The sequence below is a fragment of the Solanum verrucosum genome, unplaced genomic scaffold (assembly GCF_900185275.1).
Source record: "Solanum verrucosum unplaced genomic scaffold, falcon-dt-bn FXZP01000022.1, whole genome shotgun sequence".
NCBI classification, from domain to species: domain Eukaryota; kingdom Viridiplantae; phylum Streptophyta; class Magnoliopsida; order Solanales; family Solanaceae; genus Solanum; species Solanum verrucosum.
In genome coordinates, this window is record NW_026020086.1 from 3,518,236 (window position 1) to 3,542,200 (window position 23,965).

At 32.9% G+C, this 23,965-nt stretch overlaps 3 protein-coding genes and 1 pseudogene across 3 annotated transcripts; 2 read left to right on the forward strand and 2 right to left on the reverse strand.

Annotated features, from left to right (window-relative positions):
- Positions 1–1,504: 1,504 nt before the first annotated feature.
- On the forward strand, positions 1,505–6,037 carry LOC125824599 (uncharacterized). The gene is made up of 5 exons (XM_049504002.1): positions 1,505–1,652; positions 1,739–1,932; positions 3,761–3,845; positions 5,559–5,624; positions 5,710–6,037. The coding sequence occupies exons 1-5, from the start codon at positions 1,569–1,571 to the stop codon at positions 5,800–5,802; spliced, it is 522 nt and encodes a 173-aa protein (XP_049359959.1). The 5' UTR covers positions 1,505–1,568; the 3' UTR covers positions 5,803–6,037.
- Positions 6,038–8,199: 2,162 nt separating this feature from the next.
- LOC125824593 (cytochrome P450 CYP72A219-like) lies at positions 8,200–12,303 on the forward strand. Its single transcript, XM_049503997.1, has 5 exons — positions 8,200–8,535; positions 9,326–9,543; positions 10,133–10,374; positions 10,860–11,247; positions 11,557–12,303. Exons 1-5 carry the CDS (start codon positions 8,256–8,258, stop codon positions 11,980–11,982), a joined length of 1,554 nt encoding a protein of 517 aa, XP_049359954.1. The 5' UTR covers positions 8,200–8,255; the 3' UTR covers positions 11,983–12,303.
- A 685-nt stretch (positions 12,304–12,988) lies between these two features.
- LOC125824594 (eukaryotic peptide chain release factor subunit 1-3-like) lies at positions 12,989–16,452 on the reverse strand (annotated as a pseudogene).
- A 1,234-nt stretch (positions 16,453–17,686) lies between these two features.
- LOC125824595 (autophagy-related protein 18b) lies at positions 17,687–23,871 on the reverse strand. Its single transcript, XM_049503999.1, is given in 12 exon segments — positions 17,687–18,002; positions 18,313–18,378; positions 18,629–18,672; positions 18,674–18,737; positions 19,060–19,205; positions 19,900–20,019; positions 20,222–20,334; positions 20,584–20,675; positions 21,912–22,021; positions 22,120–22,193; positions 23,553–23,626; positions 23,736–23,871. Coding segments are annotated over 12 exon segments (1,098 nt in total). The 5' UTR covers positions 23,795–23,871; the 3' UTR covers positions 17,687–17,866.
- Positions 23,872–23,965: the final 94 nt, after the last annotated feature.

The window sequence follows — 23,965 nt, forward strand, 5'->3', positions numbered from 1 at the left end:
GAAAAGATGACCTTAGATAGATTGATGTGGAGGACATGGATTAGGATATAGAAGGATAGTAGGTAGGAGTTTATGGTCATGTTGTCCATTCTAGTATTACTCTCGTTTCTTGTTATTCGATTTCGTTATAATTTGTTGTTTGTTTGATGTAGTATTATGTTATTGTAGTATTGTTTTGCTATTATTTTTTATTTTCATTACTTTTTTTCTAGACTGTTTTATTTTGAGGTGAAGGTCTATTAAAGTAATCGTTTTACCTCTAAAATATCATATGATTTTATATATTTAAAATGGATATATATATATAAAAAAAAATTTAATTACAAATTAAATGACAATATTAAAACACATTGTCCTTTAGCATCTTTTAAAGTGGAAAATGAATATTTTTGGGCCCCACTAAACAACATAATTTTTTTATTTTTTTTAAAACTTTAGTACCTCTTTTTAATATTTTTTTAGTCAAAAGAATAATTATCATATTGTACCTCTTATCACGTGCCTATTTTTTTCTTTCTATTATTGAGATCTAATTCATAAAATTCCATGCTCAACATGTTATTTCCCTTTTTACTCATCTTGAAATTGACTTATTAGGGGCAAATATAACCCTTCAATATAATCGAGTTTATAATCGATTTTACAATTATATATATATATATATATATATATATATTTCAAATTATTTATAGTATTCAGTTCTTGAATAAGAATGTGAACATACAAGTCATGAGCATAACAATCACATGACGAAGCAGAGCACTCCTACATTGACATTTCTAATCAAGTCAAAGAAGATACAATTGAGAGTCTCGCAAATTGCGCAATCAATTTAAAAATATTAATGAAGTCATTTTACATTTTTTTTTTGTTTTTCTAACCGAAACTCTTTCCCAATAGGACTCTAAAAATATACATACTCAAAATAGTGATATTTTGCCTCTATTTGCCTAATTTAAAATATTAAATTCAATTTTGACTACATTTATGATTCCACATGGTCCTTTAATAACAAAGTAATGAATGACTTGCATTTTCAAAAAAATGATTACGATGCAAAAACAATTTTATCTTATATATATAAACATATTTTAGATGATAGTTTTTGAAAAAGAAAACATCTCATAACGGTATATAATCTTTATATTCTTACCCAAAAGTTTTAGATTGTGAGTTTCGATAATAAAATAAATTATTAGCAAACAACACATTTTCATTTAATTAATCTTACGCAACACACATTTGAACAAGTCAAAATCCCAAAATCAGTGACGAAACTAAAATTTGCAAAACTTTTAGCAAGTTAAAGTCATTTTAATTTTTTTTTACTACGCGAATACAAAAATTCAAGATCGAATACTTTTAGAAACACCACACGTCATTTCCCGCCTCATACAATAATGACTTGTTTGGGTTTGGGCTATATGGATTGGGCTTAAAATTCATCATCCATGACCCGAATAAAAAAGCCCAAAAACAGAACCCGATCTGATCAGCTTTCTTCTTCTTCTTCATCAATGGCATAAAATTCAATTTTCCAAAATTAGGGCTTAAGGAAGAAAACAGAAATGGCGAATCAAGGAGCAAAAAAGCGTAAGGAAGAAAATACTCGTCATATGAAGAAACTATTTCAAGTCATCATTGCCTGCAACGTAAAATTCTCTTCTTCTTTTTCAAAAATTGGATTTTTTTTTGTTTGATTAAAAAAAAGTGAACTTTTTTTTTTGGGTTTGTGTAGGTGATTTATTTATTGATGAGAGGTGGAATTTTCTATTCAAGTTTCACATGGAAGCATATTGTTGGATTATTGTTGACTTCATTGGCATATGTTTTACCGTACAAACAATTAGCTTCAATGGCGAAGCCGAGTTATGGTGATGATGGGGAGATGTTTGATGGTGGATATGATATGAGTACTGGTGGAATTTGTGGGTAATTTGTAGTTTCATTTCGTAATTTTTAATTCTAGGTTCTGAATTTTGTCTTTTTGAGCTGTTTTTGACGTTTACTCGATATACTATCGGCCTTTGATTACACGTGGTATGTTGTTGTTGTTGGTTTTATAGAATTTGTGAACTATGTTACTTGAATTTGAGTATGAGATGAGTACTGACTTGGGTTTGATCGATTTTTAGTTCGTTAGAATGGGGGCATTCAATTTTTAGTAGGTTTCGAGTGTATTTTGAAGGATCTGCTCCACATTACACCGATGGTGATTCTTGGGTTCTGAATTTCCTTTCCTCTCTTTTTGAGCTGTTTTGACTTTTATTTGATAAATTACCGGCCTTGTTTTTATAGAATTTGTTAGCTATGTTACCTGGATTTGAGTATGAGATAAGTATTGACTTGGGTAAGGTCGATTTTTAGTTGGTTAAAATGGGGGCATTCAATTTTAGTTGGCTTTGAGTGTATTTTGAAGGATCTACCCCGTGTCACACTCATTTGAACCGATGATGAAATGAAAAGACGAACAGAAAAATGATGAGTAGATGAATAAAGAAGTCTCTGTTGCTAATTGAGTATGCTAAATACTCCCTCCGTCCCTATTTACTTGTCCATATTTCCTTTTTTAGTTGTCCCTATTTAGTTGTCCATTTTGACAAATCAAGAAAGGACAACAAATTTTTTCCTATTATACCCTTATTTACACTTCTTGAAAATTGTAATAGTGTATGTTGTTTCCCTCCAATTTATTTCACTTGAATTCAAATAAGTGGTTGTAATTTTGAAGTGAAAAGTTGTCATAAGGGTAAAATTGTAACTTCACTGTGCTAATCATTGTTGCCTTAATCTGTGTGCCATTTCTAAAGTGGACAACTAAAAAGGGACGGAGGGAGTAGTACTCTCTCCATCCCAATTTAAGTGTCTTACTTTCCTTTTTGATTTGTCCTAAAAAGAGTATCTCTTTCTATATTTAGTAAGTTTTTTTATTCCAATATTCAAAAGTTTTTCTTTGTTTCTTAAACTCCGTGCCCAATCAAACTAAGACACTTAAGTTGGAATGGAGGGAGTATTAGTTATGTGGAGTTGTTGTCCTTTCTTTAAGATTTTCCCCTTATTTTGGGTAATCAACTTGATATCCGTCTGTGTTTTGAAGTTGTGCTTCAAGTAGTGATGGAGTTAAACATTTGGACTAGGAAGAAAACTATCATAACTGCATTTCTTTCTCATTTTGTCTTATTATCCGGTGTTGTGGGTGGCCTTTAGGATAATAGAAGTCGGAGGCGTTTGTCCTACTTGAAAAATAACTTCTTACCTTGGCACACGTCTTTGTTTTTCCTACTTGTTTCGGAATGAAGGCATGGGAAAAACACTTCATTTGTTTTCATGCCTTCTCTTACTAAAAAGTATAGGATTCAAATTAGTTGGGCAAGATTTAGGAGGGCGCTGGCTGGATGTGTTAGCTCTGTTAAAGGAGACATCAAATTACGAGTTCTTTTTCTATCCCAAGGCCCAGTACATATCCATTTCCTTGTATAAAAAGTTCTTTTTATTATTATTACTTTCGGGTTTGTGGGGAGGGAATAGACTGGAGTTTAATTAAAACCATTAGTGCGATAGTCACTTTTAATGTATATAGACTATAGAGAGAGACTGGTTGTTGGATTCTAAAATTTGAACTTGACTTCAAGCTGTAAATTTTAGGTGTGAATATGCGCTACTGATCATTTTCCTTCATGAGCTTTGTGGTAACTTCATAATCTCCTGCACCATTTTGTTTGAAAATATAATCTCACCTTGCTTTGATTCTTGCTTGCAGATATTTACATGATATAATCTACATTACATGTTTCGTGCAATTGGCTTCTATCATCTCCGACAAGTTCTGGTACACATATCTAGTGGTAAGTTTATTTTACCTCTGTCCATGCTTTAGTTACACGGCGCAGTCATTTTTTTGGTTTTTGAGAATGGAACAGATCATATAATTAGTAGGACCTATCCATATCCACTGCTGCCAAAATTTCGTAAACATAAAATGTTGGCAATGTGTTATTTCTGCTGTATTTCTTCTTGGTATGCTCTATAGTTTGTCTAGCCATCACCACAATGTCTTGTTGACGACGTTGAAAACAGGCTGCTTTTGGATCTTTCGTCAATAAGCAATGATCTTTCGACAACTTGTTGTTGATTTGTGAGTAAAAAAGATGCACCTGAAGAAAGAAGAAAATAATTTGACTTCCTCATCATTCTTTCATATATTTGGTTAGGAATTAAGTATAGATTACTAGCTACTTGAGGGCTACAGCATGCTTCCTGTGGATGCGTAGATTAGTCAAGGTGCATGGAAACTGACCTGGATGATAGTGTCATTCAAAAGGGAAAAAAGTTAACGAGTTCCTCAGAATTCATCAAGAAAACAAGTGGTCTAGCCAAATTGCACCACTCCTTTTGTCAACTTCTTTTAATGACCATTTTTTCCTTTTTCTCTCTTTTTGCAGTGATGACTATCGAACCTTTCATTTTTGTAATAAAGGTATCCTGAGTAGTGCTTTACTCATGTCTGGGAATGGTGACGGGCACAAATACCTTGTGGTCTCTGCAGCAGTAATAGTTGATATGCTTGATCGGTAGGAAAAATATGATAGAAGGGAGAATTTTGTGGTTTAGTTTGGAAATGAAGAAAGATTTACCTAACATAAAATGTCATAATAAATATAAATTTGCTGCTACTAGGAGATTGTGCAATAGTAGCTTAGCAAAATAGCGAAACTAGTGCCCCCAAGGCCTAGCTCGAGTGGCAAAAGGTGGAGGATTTGTGGCTTAGGTCGTAGGTTCAAGTCCCACACCATGCAAAGTGAAGCCCGGTATTTAAGTGGAGAAGGGTAGAGGGGCGGGCCCATTAGAAAGCTGTGATTGGTCCAAAGGGCAGGTCACAGACGGATTTCTCGGTTATCCAAAAAAAATAAAAAAAATAGCGAAACTAGTTCAATTTTCAGCACCCGGATGCACAGACTTCAGTTAAGGGGTAAAATTTTAAGAAAAGCAAGAAGAGTATTATACATGCATAAATGAAGGCTAAAAAGGCCTAAAAGACTTGTATCTAAGGAAAATAAAGTTGAAGATACGACGCGATGGAAAGATGGCATTGCGAGGAAAGCAAGTTTGTGTTTTTCAAAAACAGCCCACTTTCTGCAAAATCTCTTTCTGTATGCATAGAGCCAAGCATTGAATAGCTCTCAAACTTGTGTTGGTTAAATAAGAGTTAATGGTAAAACACACATTTGAACTATCACCTTTTTTTGCGAGTTTCACACCCGCACTATCAGTTGTTTCTTTTTTCCTACCTAAACTATCACCATCTATGTATTAAAACACACACCGAAGATGATTAGTCCAACTATCAATTGTTCCCTTTTCCAACCTGAACTATCATACCATCTACTCAACTAGGTGTCTTAATATATAGATGGTGATAGTCCAAGAAGGGAACAATGGATAGTTGGGATGTGAAACTCACGAAAAAGTGATAGTTTAGATGTTTTTTTGTACCATTATCTCATTAAATAGCTAATTATTTGATTGATCTGCACTAAAATTATGGTTTCCCTTTCCAGATACCTGCATTTGCAGCGTACAAGCTCTCTGGACTTATCAAAGGATTTTTACCTCAAGGTTCAGAGGTTCGTGTTAACAATAGGGAATCAAATCTTCATAGATCAAACAATTTCTTAACTAGTTGGCTTAACGTTTCTCATGATTATCCAGGATGCTGAAGAGGATGAGAAGACCCGAAAGAAAAGAGAGAAACTGGAGAAGAAAGCTTCAAGAACCAAATTCGTCAAAACAAGAGCTCGTTAGTTCAAACACTGTGTTGTAGTGATGTAGGTGTCGTTGAGACCTATGTATCGGCTGATGAGTAAATGTTTCCCCTCGAATTTCAGGGAAAACGTGTTTTAGCACACGTGTTATCTCGAGACTGGCTATCGATGTACTCTTATGTTGTTGGAAATTATTGCTTTGGGTATACATACTTTGTATGATCAGCAGATACAGATCCATTTTTGTTTGTTTAATATGTATCTGTGTATGTCTTTGGTCAGCAGACTAAATCTTCCCCTTTTAAGAACCTGTACCATGAACACATAGTCACCATTTAGCTACATTTTGGCGTAAATAGGCATAATACATACTCTTAACTTTGAGAGTGCATATCGACACATTAACTTGATCTCAACTGACAACTAACTCTATCATGTCCTCATTGTGTCTCATGGACACTATGCTGATATGACATATAAAGTTTGGAGGTGTCTAGATGATTATTTTGTAAGTTTGGACTGTTTAATTGTCAGTTGACATCAAGTTAAAGTGTTTATATCGTGCGATTTAACACTTGATTTTTAATACCTTTTTAGGGTTTAAGATATAATTATGTTTTATGAGTATTACTCCCATAGTGTCTCATATCACATTCCACACAAAAATGCTCCCTAACAAAGATAGATTACATATTCAGAATTCGAACTCGAGATTCTATCTTTATCTTTATGAGATTATGGCAACATCCCTTAGTAATCTTCTAGAGATATAAAATATGCAATGACCTTTATGCCCCTAATGTTCTGTGAAGAACTTAATAGCTAAGGAAAGATTAAAAAAAAAATGGACTAAATTATTTTAAAAGATCATATATTAATTCAACTTACTAACTTGCAAGAGGATGTATGCAATCTGGAGCTTACATTTACTCTAATTATTTTTCCAATTTGGATTAAAATAAAGTTAAGACTTTGACTACTTGTGAGACTTAAGAACTAAGATATTCATCTTTTTTTTTTTTAAATAAAATAAAAATGAATTGAGATTGGTCGATATATTTTAACGAGTATTTTCTCCTTTAATGAATCTTACATCGAGCATATTCAAATTAATCAGGATAATAATTTCATTTAGTGGATTAAAACAAAATAAACTATTTATAGTTTTTCAAAAAATTATATATGTCAAAAAATTAATTAAATATACTTTATTTAAAACCAAAAAAAATAAAATAAGAAAAGACAAGGAAATGAATGCAACAATAAATACAATTGGTTGAAATTATTGTTTTAGTCAACCTTAGAGTATAAATAAAGAAGAAAATATGTACAAGAATACAAAACTAACTTGGCCAAGTAAAAGAAGAAATTTCATCCTCATTTTCCTGCCATGTGTATTCATTGATTGATCATAAATCAGGATAATGTCTTTATTACACTGATTTGACACAAGGGTGTGTTTGGCATCTAGTCATTTTCAAAAATTGTTTTTTCTTATTAATGTAATCTATAAGTAACGTCTTGAATAGTTTAAGATGTATGCAAATCACCCTATCCCTGCCTTTTCAATATATTTAATTGAAAGTAGAAAATATTTCGTGGAAATACGTTTGTCAAAGATTGATGATAATATTAACAAATCAAATACTATTGATATGATTTATTTTTTTGAGTATTTTCCAATAATGTCTAAATAATGGTTATATTATAGGGAAAATTACGCGGATAAACAAACATATTCTAATTAGTTAGTTAGCATAGCTTCAATTTGTTTTAATTACAATCTGCGACCTACTTTTAGCTATAATTACATGACTCTGTTTTTTAGTTTGTATAATTCGCACGTTTGTATATTTCGGAATTTGTATAACTTTTGTAAAATGTAATTTTGTATAATATAATTTGTATAACTATTTAAAGTTTAGATGTTTGTATTTGTATAAATTCATTATTTCGAGTTTATACAAAAATAGCTGAATTATATGAATGTACCTACGAATTATAGAAACCCATGAATTATACAAACGAGACAACTTAAACCGTAACTACAACCCGTAAATATCCAAACTATAGCTATGGAGAAATTATTTTTCGCTAATTATATTTTATTATTTAAAAAAAATAGTTACAGTTACGGAATTCATCACTAATGTATCATATTATTATAGCAAGTAACCCATCAAATTCATTGATAATCTGTCATTAAATAGAATTGACAATACATTTTTGTTGTTTAGTTATAAAAATTGTCTATCACTAATTCAAATTATTTTTTAATGTACACACAAAAATGACTTATTTTTGATGTTTTTTTATATTCTCCATCACCAAACACTCCCTTGGTTGAATTATTATGAAAACTTGAGCTGATAAGACAACTTTGACCCTTTCTTCTTCACAAACTACTATATATATGGTGCTACATGTTAAAGTGTAAAAACACACTAAAAAAAAGCTCAACTACTAGAAACATTATTTTTTTTGTCAAAAAAAATGGTGCAAATAAATATCAAAGTTGCAATTTTATTTGTGATTGTAATATTTTTCTTGAGATGGATATGGAAATTCTTGGATTGGGTGTGGATTCATCCAAAAAAATTGGAAAAAAGACTCAAATTAGAAGGTTTCAAAGGAAGTTCTTACAAGTTTTTACTTGGAGATATGAAGGAAATTAATTCAATGGTTGAAGAAGCAAAATCCAAGCCTATTAATTTCACTAATGACTATATTTCTAGAGTTTTTCCTCACTTCACAAAGTTCATGATGCAATATGGTATGTCATCTCTTTTCAACTTATATGATCTAGTTTAATTGAGTTTATATTATTCAGTTTTAATTTTTTAAAATACTATTATATTCGTAGCAATTTTTTCAACTCCACTACTTTTTAAGGATTTGACATATATGATATATTCATCTGATTCTTTTTTGAAAAATCTAAATAACATAAGATTGATTGATGTTGAGAAAAGAAATAAAGAATTTCGAAAATGTGGTCTTTAAATATGGTGTAACATTTATGTGGTTATAAATTTTTTAAAATTTGTAATCCTATATATATCTATGTGAAAAGAAAAGACTAAGAGGTTTGAAAAGAGTAGTCTGTTCACACTGCTATAAAAAAATTATTAACACTAGTATAAATACAATTTAAGTGATTACAACAAGTTATTAGTTAATTTCCTAAATTACCATATTAGGATTAATATAAAAGTTTGAACTTTTAAAACAGTTCAACATGATAGTTTGAAAAAATTTACACTGTCGGTATATATAAATTATATACTTATTTTGAGTATAAGTTTTATGCACTCACGATATAAGCAATTCTATGATAAGCTTCAACTTATAATCTAGTAAAATTAGTAAATAATCTGGCAATCTGCTATCACATGTTAAACTATATCATTAGGTCATTTTCACCTATTTGTTTTCAAGATTTTTAATCCTACATTTAAGGATGTTACATTCAAGTATCATTTGAAATTTTGAATGATCTAATAATGTACAATATTATTGATACTGGCGATATATATAACTTAAAATTATTATGTATTTTGTAGGTAAGAATTGTTATATATGGTTGGGTCCAAAACCAACAATGTTGATCTCAGAGCCTGAATTTATAAGGGAAATTTTATCAAAAAGTTATATTTACCAAAAAATTCAAGGCAATCCAATCACTAAGTCACTAGCACAAGGGCTAGCAAGTTATGAAACAGAGAAATGGGCTAAGCATAGAAGAATTATCAACCCTGCATTTCACCTTGACAAGTTGAAGGTACTTTTAATATCTAATTTATTTATTTTTTCATTTGGTAGCTGATATTTACAGTATGGTCGAACGGATTGTGGTCATACTTCTTTGACTAGGGTATTTGCTTATGTAAAGTTAGAAAGGAAGTTGCCCTTTTTGGTCCCTAGAAGTTTCTAAATTGTAATTTAGATTCGTGTTGAAAAGTCTAATATTATAGTTATGGCTAGGGAATAATCCAATAATTTTGGTTCAAGCTCTGTATTTGTGTTAAGAAACTTAATAATTTATTCAAAACCGGTAAACAAAAGGAATTATGATTAACAACTCAAACTAAAAACTTGGATCCATCTTTCTTAACCTCGAAACCTTTAATTAAGCATGAAGGGATACTTACGGGTCACGACCTCTGGGGCACATCCTAAATCACTTTAAAAAAAAAATTACATCGAGGGTAGGAAAATGGAAATGGGGCAGGGGATTACAAGGTGGGGCGGTAGAACCCTCATCAATAAGATGAGAATTCAGGTAGCCAATTAACTGAGCGCACACATCTGAAATCACTTTTTTTTTTAACTATGATTGATTAATTATTATTATTTTTGTGTGTATATAGCACATGCTACCATCATTCTACTTGAGTTGTCTTGACATGATCAACAAATGGGACAATATAGTTTCATCAAAGGGATCAGAGATAGATGTGTGGCCATTTTTGCAAACTTTGACAAGTGATGCAATTTCAAGAACAGCATTTGGTAGTAACTATGAAGAAGGAAGGCAAATATTTGAGCTACAAAAAGAACAAGCTGATTTAATTATACAAGCAGCAAGGTGGATTTACATCCCTGGATGGAGGTAAATTCCACTTACAAAGTATATACGTCGATATATTTTTTGTCACATTAAAGTAACTGAACTTTAAACAAAGGTAATAATAAAGTCGTAAAAATTATTTTGTCACATAAAAAGTGTATATACACAATGTCAAGGGATTTAAGTGGTGTTGATCGACTCCCCTTGGACAAGGATAGTTCTGCCTTTGTCGACGCCATATATTTAACCTTGTGATCATTTACATTTTTTGAGAAAATCACATAGATATAGTTCAATTACTTTAATGTGATAAATAATTGTTTCTTGACTTTATACTCCTATCAATTAGATAAAAACCAACAAGGGTCGTGGTGGAGTGGTAAGCACTCCTTCATCCTTAATCAGAGGTCTTGAGTTCAATACCCCTGGGTACAGATTCACTTTACTCCCAATATGGGACTTTCCAACGTGAATCTGGATTTTATTGTTATACTATTAACTCTTGTTTTTTTTATATGGAACAATAGGTTTGTGCCAACAAAAAGGAACAGGAGGATAAAGCAAATAGCAAATGAAGTAAGATCATTAGTGTTGGGAATTATCAACAATAGAATAAAGGAAATGAAAGAAGGTGAAGCTACAGAAGAAGATTTATTAGGTATATTATTGGAATCAAATTTCAAAGAAATACAAATTCACCATGAAAACAAGAATTTTGGAATGACAATTGATGAAGTGATTGAAGAATGCAAATTATTTTATTTTGCTGGTCAAGAAACTACTTCAGTATTACTTGTTTGGACTTTGATTTTATTGAGTAAACATTTGGATTGGCAAGAAAGAGCTAGACAAGAAGTTCATCAAGTATTTGGAAGTAACAAACCTGACTATGACATGTTGAATCAATTGAAAGTTGTAAGTATGCATTCTTGTTATCCAAAATTTTATCTGTATTTGATACGACAAAAGTCATTTTTTGATTTGGTGTGACAGAAGTCACGTCCTTAGAAGACGTTTTTCTATCAAAATAAAGATAATTAGTTCAATACTTCACTTTGACATTATCATCAAACCTAACTTTTTGAATGTAGATGTGACCTATATGTCATAGGTTCGAATCATGTTATATGTTACCCCTCCTTAGGATAACGTTTCTTGTGAATGACTTCTGTCGTACCAAACATGACATTTTCAATATTTTTGACTACTTATTTATTTCAACAGGTAACAATGATATTCAATGAGGTTCTAAGGTTGTATCCACCAGGAGCTATGATTGGTAGAAGAGTACAAAAAGAGACCAAATTAGGGACCTTGTCATTGCCTGCTGGGATGTTACTATTGTTGCCAACAATTTATTTGCAACATGACAATGAAATATGGGGTGATGATGCAAAAGAGTTCAATCCAAAGAGGTTTAGTGAAGGAGTTAATAAAGCAACAAAGGGTAAATTTGCATATTTTCCATTTAGTTGGGGACCAAGAATATGCATTGGACAAAATTTTGCTATGTTAGAAGCAAAAATGGCACTTGCAATGATTCTACAACACTATGCTTTTGAGTTATCTCCATCTTATTCACATGCTCCTCATACAATTATCACTCTCCAACCTCAACATGGTGCTCCATTGATTTTGCGCAAGTTGTAGGATTGGTTCACATCAGAACTCTGAAGTTAAGCGTATTTGGATGAGAGTCTATAGTACTAAAATGGTTGACCCTAAGAAATCTTCGTGTTGCACTCCTTCTGTAGCTATCTGCAATTTGTGTTGTAATTGTTAGGTTTGCTTGTTTGAGACGTACAGTCCTCGTGTTGAATTTCTCCTTTAGACGACCTTAATTTGTTTGGGATTGAGACGTAATTATTGATGTTGTTTGTCATAGGGTGGATATATAGATTTTATATATCTACTTTAACTAGTATGTACTTTACTTTATTCTAGCTACAACTCTATGTTTTTGAGCTCTCACCATGTTATACACAGTTCAAAACTCACAGCTTCGTCGATATTATCATAATAGTATACATACTATAGTGCGGAAATAGGTCTATCACACGACATACCAGTCATAAAAATCACACAACATTACATAGTCATTGTCATTACACAGTAATGATTTCAGTAAAATCACACTGATAATATGATACTAATAGTACTTAGGGTACTAACTTCGTAGATAATATGATAGTAACTCTGGCAATTCACCCTCCAAGGGTAGCATAGCATATATATATAGCTCCCTGCTCCCTGTCAACTACAACGAAACACAGATTTAAGTTCTTGCATAGCTGCTACACAGCAGCCGCGCTACTTCAGAGATGAAAGTGACAATCTGATCCCTTAGACAAATGCAATGAAATTACTAGCAATGTCATTTCTTCACGCAGTTCATCCATTTAGTTAGCCACGAAAAAGAGAAAAACATTAGAAAGGAAAATATGCATGTATTTATAATCTTCGAGAAGATAATTTGCTCGATCAAAGGAGATCTTTACTTCTAAGTGCCAAGACAATCGCAACTTTACATTCAATGACAAGACTATGTCTCTGTTCACTGACCTGATGGAGAATTCACAGTGATTTATTGCTAAGCACATGAGTGGCCAAGTCAGGCGTGAGCTCTCGCACACCAATGCAACATTCCTGCTTGACTCCGGGAACAGAATTTATGAAATAGAAGTGATCTTCATAGAGTTCAGACAAACTCGAAGAAATTACTCGATACTTCACTTTTTCATGCAGGTCATCCATCTAGTAAACCAGGAAAAATAAGCATATTAGAAACAAAAGAAGCAAATATTTCTAATCACTCAAGAGATCTTTTGCACATAAAAGATGATAGGTGGTTAGATCATCAAAGTTTTTCTTTACTGTTAAACTTCACATTCAAGGACAAGATAACGTCTCTGCCCACAGACCTGAAGATCTCCGAGTAATTTTTTGCTAAGCACATGAGCAGCCGAGTAAGGCGAGAGCCCTCGAGCACCAGTACAGGCTTCCTGCTCCACTCCTGCACTGGTATTTGTGAAGTTACTTAATTGCTATTCAGAATCTTCGTAAACTTCACCATCATCAGAAAGTTCATCAAAAGCTCTAACATCAAGCTGGTAGCGGAGAATTCCTCCAATGCCACCAAAACCACGGCAAAACTGAGATCCTTCCTGTGATTTGTTGGTAACAAACTCCAAACTACAACCAAATCTCCTGTACTCATTCGCAAACCACTCAAGTAGTGACAATTTATCCTGAACTTCTAATTCAGCATTTGTATCAGGATCACGGAAGTTACTTTGGACAGTGTCTTGCTCCTTGTTCAAGTGTTTGATGATTGTTTCTCCGGAAGTGTTATTTTTCAGCACATACCTATTAATGTCCAGATTTTCCCACACAATAAGGGTCTCAATAGCACCCATTTCCAGAACTTTCAAGGTATCATCAATCCCAAAAACATACTTCCCGGTGTCCTGACTTATCTCCTCAAAATATTTGCCTATCAACTTCTTCTCTTGTATAAATTTCACATTGGCCAAGACCTCAGCAGACAGCTCAATTGCTTGGTTGAAACCATTTTCCCCTCCATAAGAAACATCAACCACATTTAAAATCTTTGCCTGAAGACGAGGATCAAACATATCAGACTGGCTAAGCTCCGTCTTAAAGTCAGCTGATCCAGCTAGTATCAGACCTGAAACGTTGGGCTGGCTGGTGGCAGGATTAATATAGAACTGGGTTGCAAGCTCGGCTGTTTTCCTCACATAGTTGTGACGTTTCTCCATTCGAAGACGAGCAAAACGCAGTGCAGACTGACCTCCTCTACCATGTTTTTGGGCAGATCAACACTAAACTTGTGAAGGACCTCCCTGGTATTTCCACTCAATGTCCCAAAAAGTGTCCCATTCCCATCCATCACAATAAACCCGAACTTGTCATCGGATTCCAAAAGTTCATTCAAGGCTTCTATGTGGAACTTGTTATCACAAAGATATAGAGATGCATTAATGGGCCTGAAGGGCTCAAAATCAATTGTAACCTTCTTCTCTTTCCCATCTTCAGTTATGATTGTTCCGGTATAAAGCACAAGCCCGTTTGGTGGAACCTTGTGGTAGAGTTTAAGTCTCTGCTGAGCAGATGTGATTGCACCCAGCACAGATTGACGATTCACTCGACTTTTGATGTTTGATGCAGTTCCGAACTCATCTCCAAGCATCTTAGTGACCCTAGATACTTGATCCCGTGGAGGCATGATTAGAGAAATCATGCTGGTACCATTGCCTCGAGCAGCTTCGAGTGCCTTTATAAGTTTCTTGATCTTCCATATCTCGATATTCTTATCATTATCGTGACTATCAGCCATCACTGAATATCAACCTGTAGTTCAAAGATCCTCAGATTAGTAGTAGTACACAGACAAAGACTCAAGTAGAGCTAACACCAAGTGAAAAAACAAATGCCAAACCATCAAATAAACAAATCAATTGACATCTATTGAGTGCTAAACTTATGATGGGCAGAACCAGTTTATTATTTTCGGGTAAAGTTAAAATATCCATTTAGAAGTTAGTTTAGGAACTTCGACAAGCTTTGTAAAACATCCAACTTTCCCCACCTCCACAACCGAGCTTTATAAAGCATCCAATTTTGTACTTCCACAATTAAACATCTACTCTCATTGATTATCTTCACTAGTTCACTATTTTAACATGGCCTAGTGTTACAGTGACAAATAAGTTCTTCACAGGGGTTAATCTACATAACAAATTTCATTAATCATAATGAGTGTTCAATTATAACGTGTAAGATTCACTTTCTTTAAAAAAATCCAGCAATTTCTCCAATAAAAGTAACTACCATAAAATAGATTTATACAATAATATCTAGTTTAAATAATCAGTTTCATAATCCAAACAAGACAAAAGAAAAATACACAGCATCCATGGATAACAACATAAATTGTACAGATACTTCACGTAGTTAGATCGATCATACCTCAAATAACAACAAACAATAATAAAAAGAAAAAGAACAAATAATAAATAACAAACGGATAAATCACTTTTTTTTTTATGACAAGGGAAACTCGCAGCCCTAAAAAAAAAGAAAAAAAGAAGAAAAGGAAAACGGAGTTCAGCAAACGCACCTTATTAAAGTAACTAACATAAAGTTGATCATATAATACTATTATCTAGTTTAAATCATCAGTATCAAAATCCAAACCAAACAAAAAGAAAAGAAACATACACAGAATCTATAGATAACAATATAGCTCGATGCTTCACCTAGTTAGATCGATCATACCTTAAATAACCAAATATTATAATAAAAAAGGAAAAAAATGAACATATCACTCATTATTATGGTAAAAGGGAACACAAATTTCACCTTTTCACACACAAAAAAAAGAGCTAAAAGCAAGCTTCGCTAACACACATAAAGTAGATTATATCATAACATCTAGTTCAAATCAAAAGTTTCATAATCCAAACCAAACAACAACAACAAACGCAATCTCATAGGTGGAGTCTGAGGAGGGTAGAGTGTACGTAAAACTCGAGATTATTTCCGATAGAATCTCAGCTGAACGAACAACAATCCAAACCAAACCATACACAAAAAAAAAGATACACATGATACATAGATAACAATATAAATCGATACAGATACTTCACCTAGCTAGATCGATCATACCTCAAATAACCAAAAAATTAAAACAAAAAACAATAAATTAATTTTAAAAAATAAGTATATCACTCATCTATATCTTGAAAAATCACAAATTTCAGCTTTCACACAAAAAAAATCCAGTAATTTCTCCAATAAAAGTAACTCACATAAAAATAAATCATACAGTAATATCTAGCTTAAATTATCAGTTTCATAATCTAAACCAAACAAAAAAATTTAAAAAATCACACAATTCGATCGATCAATTCATACCTCAAATAACCAAAAATTATAACAAAAAAAAATAAAAAATCACTCATCAATATGCGAAAAATAAACACAAAATTTCAACTTTCAAACTAAAAAGAATCGAAAACTTATTTTAGCGAACGTACCTTATTACAGAGAGATGAAAAAAAAAATCTGCAGATCAATAGAGATGAAAGAAAAGACTGACACGGCAGTTTATGGAATTTTAGAGAAAATGGAGGGGCTCTTTTTTATATATAGTTATTCTATAAGGGCCCACAATGAAAATATATTAAAATACCGACTTCTCTTCTTATGAATTTCCAATTTACTCCCTCTAAAGATATTTTATTCTTTTGTTTTTTTTCCTTTAAATAGGAAACGAACACTTGGCTATTACATGTCAATTGTTCCTTGGTATTATATTTTATAGATGCTCGAATCAAACTTTTATTGCGACATGTTATAAACAGTGGCGAATTTAGGTGCAAAAAATAAGGCACTCGAATACGTGGTCTCTTCGTAAAATTAGATATTTTATGTATATATTTTCTAATATTTGTATAATATTATATTCTTGCACCCGTACTATAAAAAGTCTAGTTGGTCCACATAATTAAATGTTGAGCTTTTGACTTTGAGGACTGAGGATCAATTCCCACTTAATACATTTTTCTTGGTGCGCGCCTATGTTCGGATCAATTCCCACTTAATACATTTTTCTTGGTGCATTCATATTCGAAAAATTCTAGATTCGCCTCTGATTATAAATTCTCTCACGATAATAATATGTCGCGCTTTGATACACGTGTTTTGACTATGTGTTTGTAATACCTCAAAATAGGTGACCTAATCGTTGATGTCCGTCTAAACATATCAATAATCAACTAGTCATAAAGTAAGAAGTAAGCAATGTTTTGAATTTTGAAAGTTTCACATACAACTCGTAAAATCTCACCTATGTTAGTTTAAATTTCTTCAAAAATGATATCAAATGAGTGTTGAATTCTCCATGAATAGTACATTTTTTAAGAATATAATACATACGTGATACAACTCAACATTTTAGAGAGTAAATGATAAACTCGTAACTTTATAAATGGTCAATTTTTTTTAATTACGTATATATAGTAAATAATGAATCCTTTTACAAAAAAATTGTTTAGGCCACTGATAAAACATATGATAATGATATTTTCTTTTGATGTTATTTCTTTTAGCATTAAATGTATCAACCACTTTCTAATCCACAACTTAAACCCATAACCTCCTGATCACACGACAACTCTTAATGTGATTAAGAACACAATTAAATTTACATTTCAATGTATAACAAGACTAATGTTACAATGAACTTCCATAAATTTAACAATTTTCAGTTTTTTCTGACTATACAATTGTGTTACATAGATGCAGAAAATTAGAGTAACATCAAAGTTATATGCACATAACATATACATTTTTGGACAAATTGTCATTTGTGTTCTCTACTGGACAAGCCATGGAGCATTTCTTCTTGAAATGTACATTGATCGATAGGATGGCAACTCGAGCAGGACGTGCTGCAGTTTCAGCTTTAAAGTTTGAAGAAGCTTACGTTTGGTGCACAAAGTCTTCACTTTCATGGTAATGAGGATGTTTCTGCTGTTAAAAGATTGAATTCTCGTTCTAAGGTCCACGAAGACTTGTTCTGATGGTTGACGTTGTAGACGTACTCCAGGAAGTATCCGCCATAGGTGATCATAGGTATAGTGGCTCTACAGAGTCAAATACAGATCAAAGTAGATAGATGAGTTAGAATTCCGAAGATCAGTCAAATTTTCTAAGCACAAACCCGAAGAATTTACCGAGACTTGGAATACAATGATAGAATTGGCACTTCGGTCGCTCATTGCTAGAGACTTATCATACTAGTTAAATTTTTATCACAAAATCAGGGCGAACATTATAGAAACCCCAAAAAAGAACATTTCTATGGAAGTTGCTTAACAATAATCAACACAGTCCATATAGATGCACAATAATTAACTATGTGTCACATAAATGGATACACAATTACGTTCTCACCTTAGTACCACATGTTCAGGTGTTGCTGTCTCGTCAAATTTCTCTATTTTGCAGATCAACGTATTACTGCATGATAGTATTTACGAAAAAAGTTTAATGAGAGAATTTCAGCGAGATTTATTTCATATAGCTAGAAAAGTAGGCTAATATATGTCCAATCTGAAGAAAGACAACTTGAATTCAATAAAAGACTACAGAAGACAATTTAGTTTGCCTTTGTTAAATACGTATCGAAAGTTGCAAATACTTGTGCCAATTTAGTATATGTCAAAAACACCAAATTTAGTTGATATAATGTGTGGATTGAATACAATACCTTCTCACGCCAGCCGGGACAGCATGATGCAGTATGCAATGCTGAGGCAGGATCCAGGGCATCGTTAATAGTATGAGGTACTTTTATTGATCCTAGAAGACCAGAAGACCTTGTACAATTTACAGTAGAAGTAAGAAGAGCAACAAAAAAAGCAAAGTAAATTAGGTCTAATTCTTGGATTACGAAATAGAGATGTGCAAACTGATGTAAGAACTAATTCCGGGAAAAGGTGAAAAAATCTAATAAGCCAAATGAGCCCATCAATTATATTCTAAAAGAAGACAACAAAGTGAAATGGGGATGAGAAAGGGAAATAAAGATATACTTTTTTGCTCTCTAGCCATTAGCCAATGTTTGGATTCGAGATGCTTATACAATCCTAAAAGATGTTGGTGTCCATGCTTATTGCACTTGAGAAATTGAGTTCTCACCTTTGATTTGAGGGTGAACCCAAAGAGAAAACATGAACAGAACCAGAAGAACTAGTCGCAAGAAGAATATCTGGAAGTTCTGCTGCTGGCGCGAATGACAAAGAAAATATATTTGAAGAGTATGATCCTCTCCTGAAGCTATACGACTGCCAATGGATAAGATAAGATCCATTAAGATACTAAAATAATAATCAATCAAAAGGCGTAATTCAAGTGAAGTTGTAACACAGAAGCATCAATTACCAACAATGTAATGACATGTAACATAACATATCGCAAGTGAAGCAGCACTTTCTCACTAGGTAGCTACCTATTTCTCTTTGATACGATAATTACTTTAACTACCTGTTTATCGTTCTTATTTATCCCAAATAGGACTTGATATTTTTTAAAATATATTGTTTAGAAAGAACGGTAAAGTCATATTTGTTGGAACTGCAAAGTGAACTATTTCATACATAGTTATCTCTTTTCAATGTTTGTCTAGTTTTGACTTGACACGAAGTTTAAGAAAACTCCGTACAATGTTAGACCACTTGTACAAAGCAAACTTCATTCATGACTTTGCAGTTCGAACATTGTCCTTCCGTTTCAATTTGTTTGTTTAGTTTTGACTTGGCACGAAGTTTAAGAAAATAAAGGAACTTTTGAATCTTGTGTTCTTAAATTAAATATATGTAGGATGTACCAAAATGTCATTTAATCTTGTGGTCTTACGCATGCCCGGTGGAAAGTTAGAAGTAAAGAGTTGCCAAAAAAAGGAAAGTAAGACAGACAAATTGAAACGGAAGGAGTACTTATTAGTATCACATTTAGATACAAATGTGCTTGAGGGTTCACCTTAGTTGCATCTGAAACAAGATGAATTCTGATCATGGTCCCTTGTTCAGATGCTGTTGCAATGTAAGTTCCACCTGATGAAAGACTCAAGACAGCCAATGGTGAGCGATGAGCATCTATCTGCATTTTATAACAGCAACCGAGATAAGATAAAATCCCACCATCTTGTAAAGGATAAGAAAGAGAAAATGATGGTTAAATAGTTGGTTCAAAACTAGGAAAACGCTGAACTCCTCAAAGTTATGATGTATAACATCTCAAATCCGTTGATCTTATTAAAGACGATTGCGTAATATCAAATACATAACAGTAAGAAACACACCTCACAGTGCAAACGGAGGTCAGAAACATTATAGACTAACAATGATCCTTTGGTTGTACTTGCTGGAAGGGCCAAATATGAACCATCCAAGCTGGGTGAAAATGCACAAAGTCCTAAAAATTGAAACAAAAACTTGTTGATAAGAAAAGAAAATGTGCTAGGTCAACTGGAAATTTTATAGCATCCACTTCATTAAACAAAAACTTGAAAGGTATAACACAGTGACTTCTTTTCTGTTGATCTTTTTAGGCAGGGTGGGGAATGTCATATCCAATGATTATTCGAGTCATATTCTAATCCAATCTAGTATACAAGATTGACAGTGAGCCATTAAAACTTGAACAAAAAACTTTCAAACAGACCTTTTGGATTCGGCACCGTATCAATTGTGTCCAGTATCTTAAGACTATTTATATCATAAATAAATGTCTTCTCCTGCAATATGACAATCAATCTGCAAATTCGAGGACGTTGTTTTGAAAAAGAATCGAAAAGGGAAAAATAAAAAAATATGAGCTGTTAATCAAGATTGACAAAAGTTTTTTTTTTGAACTAATTGACATGCTTATTTCCACACAAACACCGTTTGTTCGTTTAATACAATTATGCAGAACCCACCAAACAGATGAGCAAATGTGTTATGTTGCGGAGTACTGATAGCCTTACTGCAGAGATTGACAAAAGAATTGCTTGGCATTAACAATCAAGTTACAAAGACCAAATATATCCTTTCTGTTCTGATTCAGAATCAAAGTGCATAGTTCATACTACAGGGAAAAAGAATCCTAATAGCCACAAGAAAAACAATTCATTTGTCTTACTTTCCTTATTAGTCCGTTCAAAAAGAATGTGTCTTTCCATTTTTTGGCAACTCGTCAATTCTAACTTTCCACATGACATGTTTAAGACCACACGATTAAAGGGCATTTTGGTACATTCTACATATCTTTAGTTTAAGACCACAAGATTCAAAAGTCTTAGTTACTTTCTTAAACTCTATGCCAAGTCAAAACTAGACAAACAAATTGAAACGGAGGGAGTGTGTAAGTCTTTTGTTGCACCATGACATTTTAATTAGTATGATCTCGAGACTCAAACTAATGATAGTAACCATTGTCAGTTCAATGAGAACAAAAATTTAGCATCAGCTAGCAGAATGAAATAAGGAGATTGCTTTTGCATCTCTGCCAGGATGAGACTATTGTCTGTGCATTTCAAAATGAATTCTTATAGATTGTTTAATTTCTTTTATTAAGATAAAGATATGGAGAAGATTTTTGGTATATTTCACATATCTTTAGTTTAAGACTACAAGATTAAAAAGTCTTCTTACTTTCTTAAACTTTGTACCAAGTCAAAACGAGACAAACAAATTGAAACGGAGGGAGTAAAAGTATGAATGGATTGTCATTATGGATAGAATAGAATCCACTTTCTAGGCCGTTGGAATTTCTTAACTCATTCAGCTAGATTAAAGTCAGTAGTTTAGCATTATCATGCAAGAAACTCCACCTTCGATAAACCAAAAAGGCAATCAACCTGCAGGAGTATAGCTTTATTCAATATAATCTACAACTTTCTTTGAATAAAAAAAGTTTACCCCTCTAAAACATTAAACTCTGAATACAACATGTCATACAAATGTAAAAAAAGACCAACGAGAATATTCAACGAGTCAAATGTAGTTTACCTTTTCTTATTCATGCGAACAGCAAGGATTGAAGTTAAGAAGTTAAGTTCCTCAAGAGCTACTCCAGTCACAGTATTAAACAAACACAGTCTTCGAGGTGACAAAGACGGCTGTTGAAACGACACAAGTAGTAAGAAACTCATCAGAAATCTAGTAGATCAATGAATAGTTAAAAGGACTACAATTAGAGCATAGTAAATTACGAAACCTGTTCACCAGCTCCAACAATTGCGAGAAGGCTTGAGCTAAACAACATTTCTACTATAATAAATGCTCCAGCAACTACCAAAAAAAAATCAATTTGTAAGGACATTACAGCTAATTTGTATCCCAAACTTTGTAATGCAAATGCAACAAAAAAGATCATGATGTTAAAGAATTATATCCCGTAGGTTCCATTTTGACACTAAATATTTAAACTTTCAGCTGGATATTGATTTATCAACTACAAAGAAGCAACAAAACAACAATAACTACACATCAATCTCAAACAAGTTTGAGTCAGCTATACCTTAAATAAAGATACCATTATTATATGAATTTCCTTCTAGCTGATCTATACAACAAAGCAACTACGCTTAAAAGTTGTGCAACTTTCTGATTTTTCAAAAGTATTTGAACTTGGTAAATTTGGAACCCGTTCACCAGCCCCAACAATTGCGAGAAGGCTTGAGCTAAACAACATTTCTACAATGATGAATGCTCCACAAGCCCTCGGGACTTGACACTTGGACACTGGAAAGCTTGCCCCAGGGTCCTTCGTTTGGAACTGTCCTTTTTCTTTCCAAAGTGGAATCCCTCCTTGCTTCCTCCCCTTTGACATGTGCCAAACTCCACTTTTGTTGTTGCCACTTGCCAGGTAGAATGATTCATTCAACCTTGGTATCGGCAACCAAGACACCATTCTCTATCGAATGAATCTTCAAATCATCATCTTCAAACCACGACTCCAATCACGGTTTCCAGTTGATTTGTCTCAGGTGACAAGGGCAGGTTAACACTTCATAAAATGCGCTTTGACAGCAGCTACTAAAAAAATCAATTTGTCACGATACTGAAGCTAACTTGTATCACTAACTTGCACCCAAGGTGTGGGCATGTGGCTTGGTGGTCAATGGGGTGGATCAAGAACCATGAAGTCGCAAGTTGAAATCCTACCAGAGGCAAAAACACTAGGTGATTTATCTCTCCGAGCCTTAATCGATAGAGTTACCCTAAGAACTAGTCAAAGTACGTGCAAGCTTCCCCAAACACCACGATTATATAAACTTTGTAATACAGATGCAACGAAAAAGATCATAACTTTAAAGATTGTTATATCACATATGTTCCATTTTGACACTAAATTATTCAACTTTTCAGCTGGACATTGATTTATCAACTACAAAGAAGCAACAAAACAACAATAACTACACATCAATCTCAAACAAGTTCGAGTCAGCTATACCCTTCTAATAAAGATACCATTTTTATCTGAGTTTCTTTCTAGCTAAATCTTTACAAGAAAACAACTAAACTTCCTAATTTCTCCAAAATATACAAATCAAAATCAAAACTTTATAAGCTTTAAAGAAACCCTTTTTAGCTCATAACTAAATACTAAACAATTTTTTTTAAAAAAAACAGCAGATTGCTACTTACCTCTTTCATAAAGGAGCCTTCCAGTATTACAATCAAAAATTTTGAACCCTTCCCTTGTTCCAATAGCAAAGCAACTAAATAAAGCAACAAAAACAATTAAAAAAATATTACAACAAATAGCTAAATCAAGATTGAGAAATCATTAATACCCACAAAAAAAATTCTTGTAAAATTGAGGATTACCTGTTGTCTTGATTGAAGGAAGCACAAAGAATTGGGTAAGAAGAGGGTTGATTTGCCATCTAATTCTAAAGTTTTTTTTTCTAAGAAAATAAATTTGCAGAGAAAGCTTGAAGATGCAGTAAACAGAGTATAAATAGTTTTTTTGTTTTGTTTTTCCCAAACGTGCCCGCTAATTATATGAAGCTCGATTAATTTGGATACATATATAAATATAAGGCTTATTTTTTTAA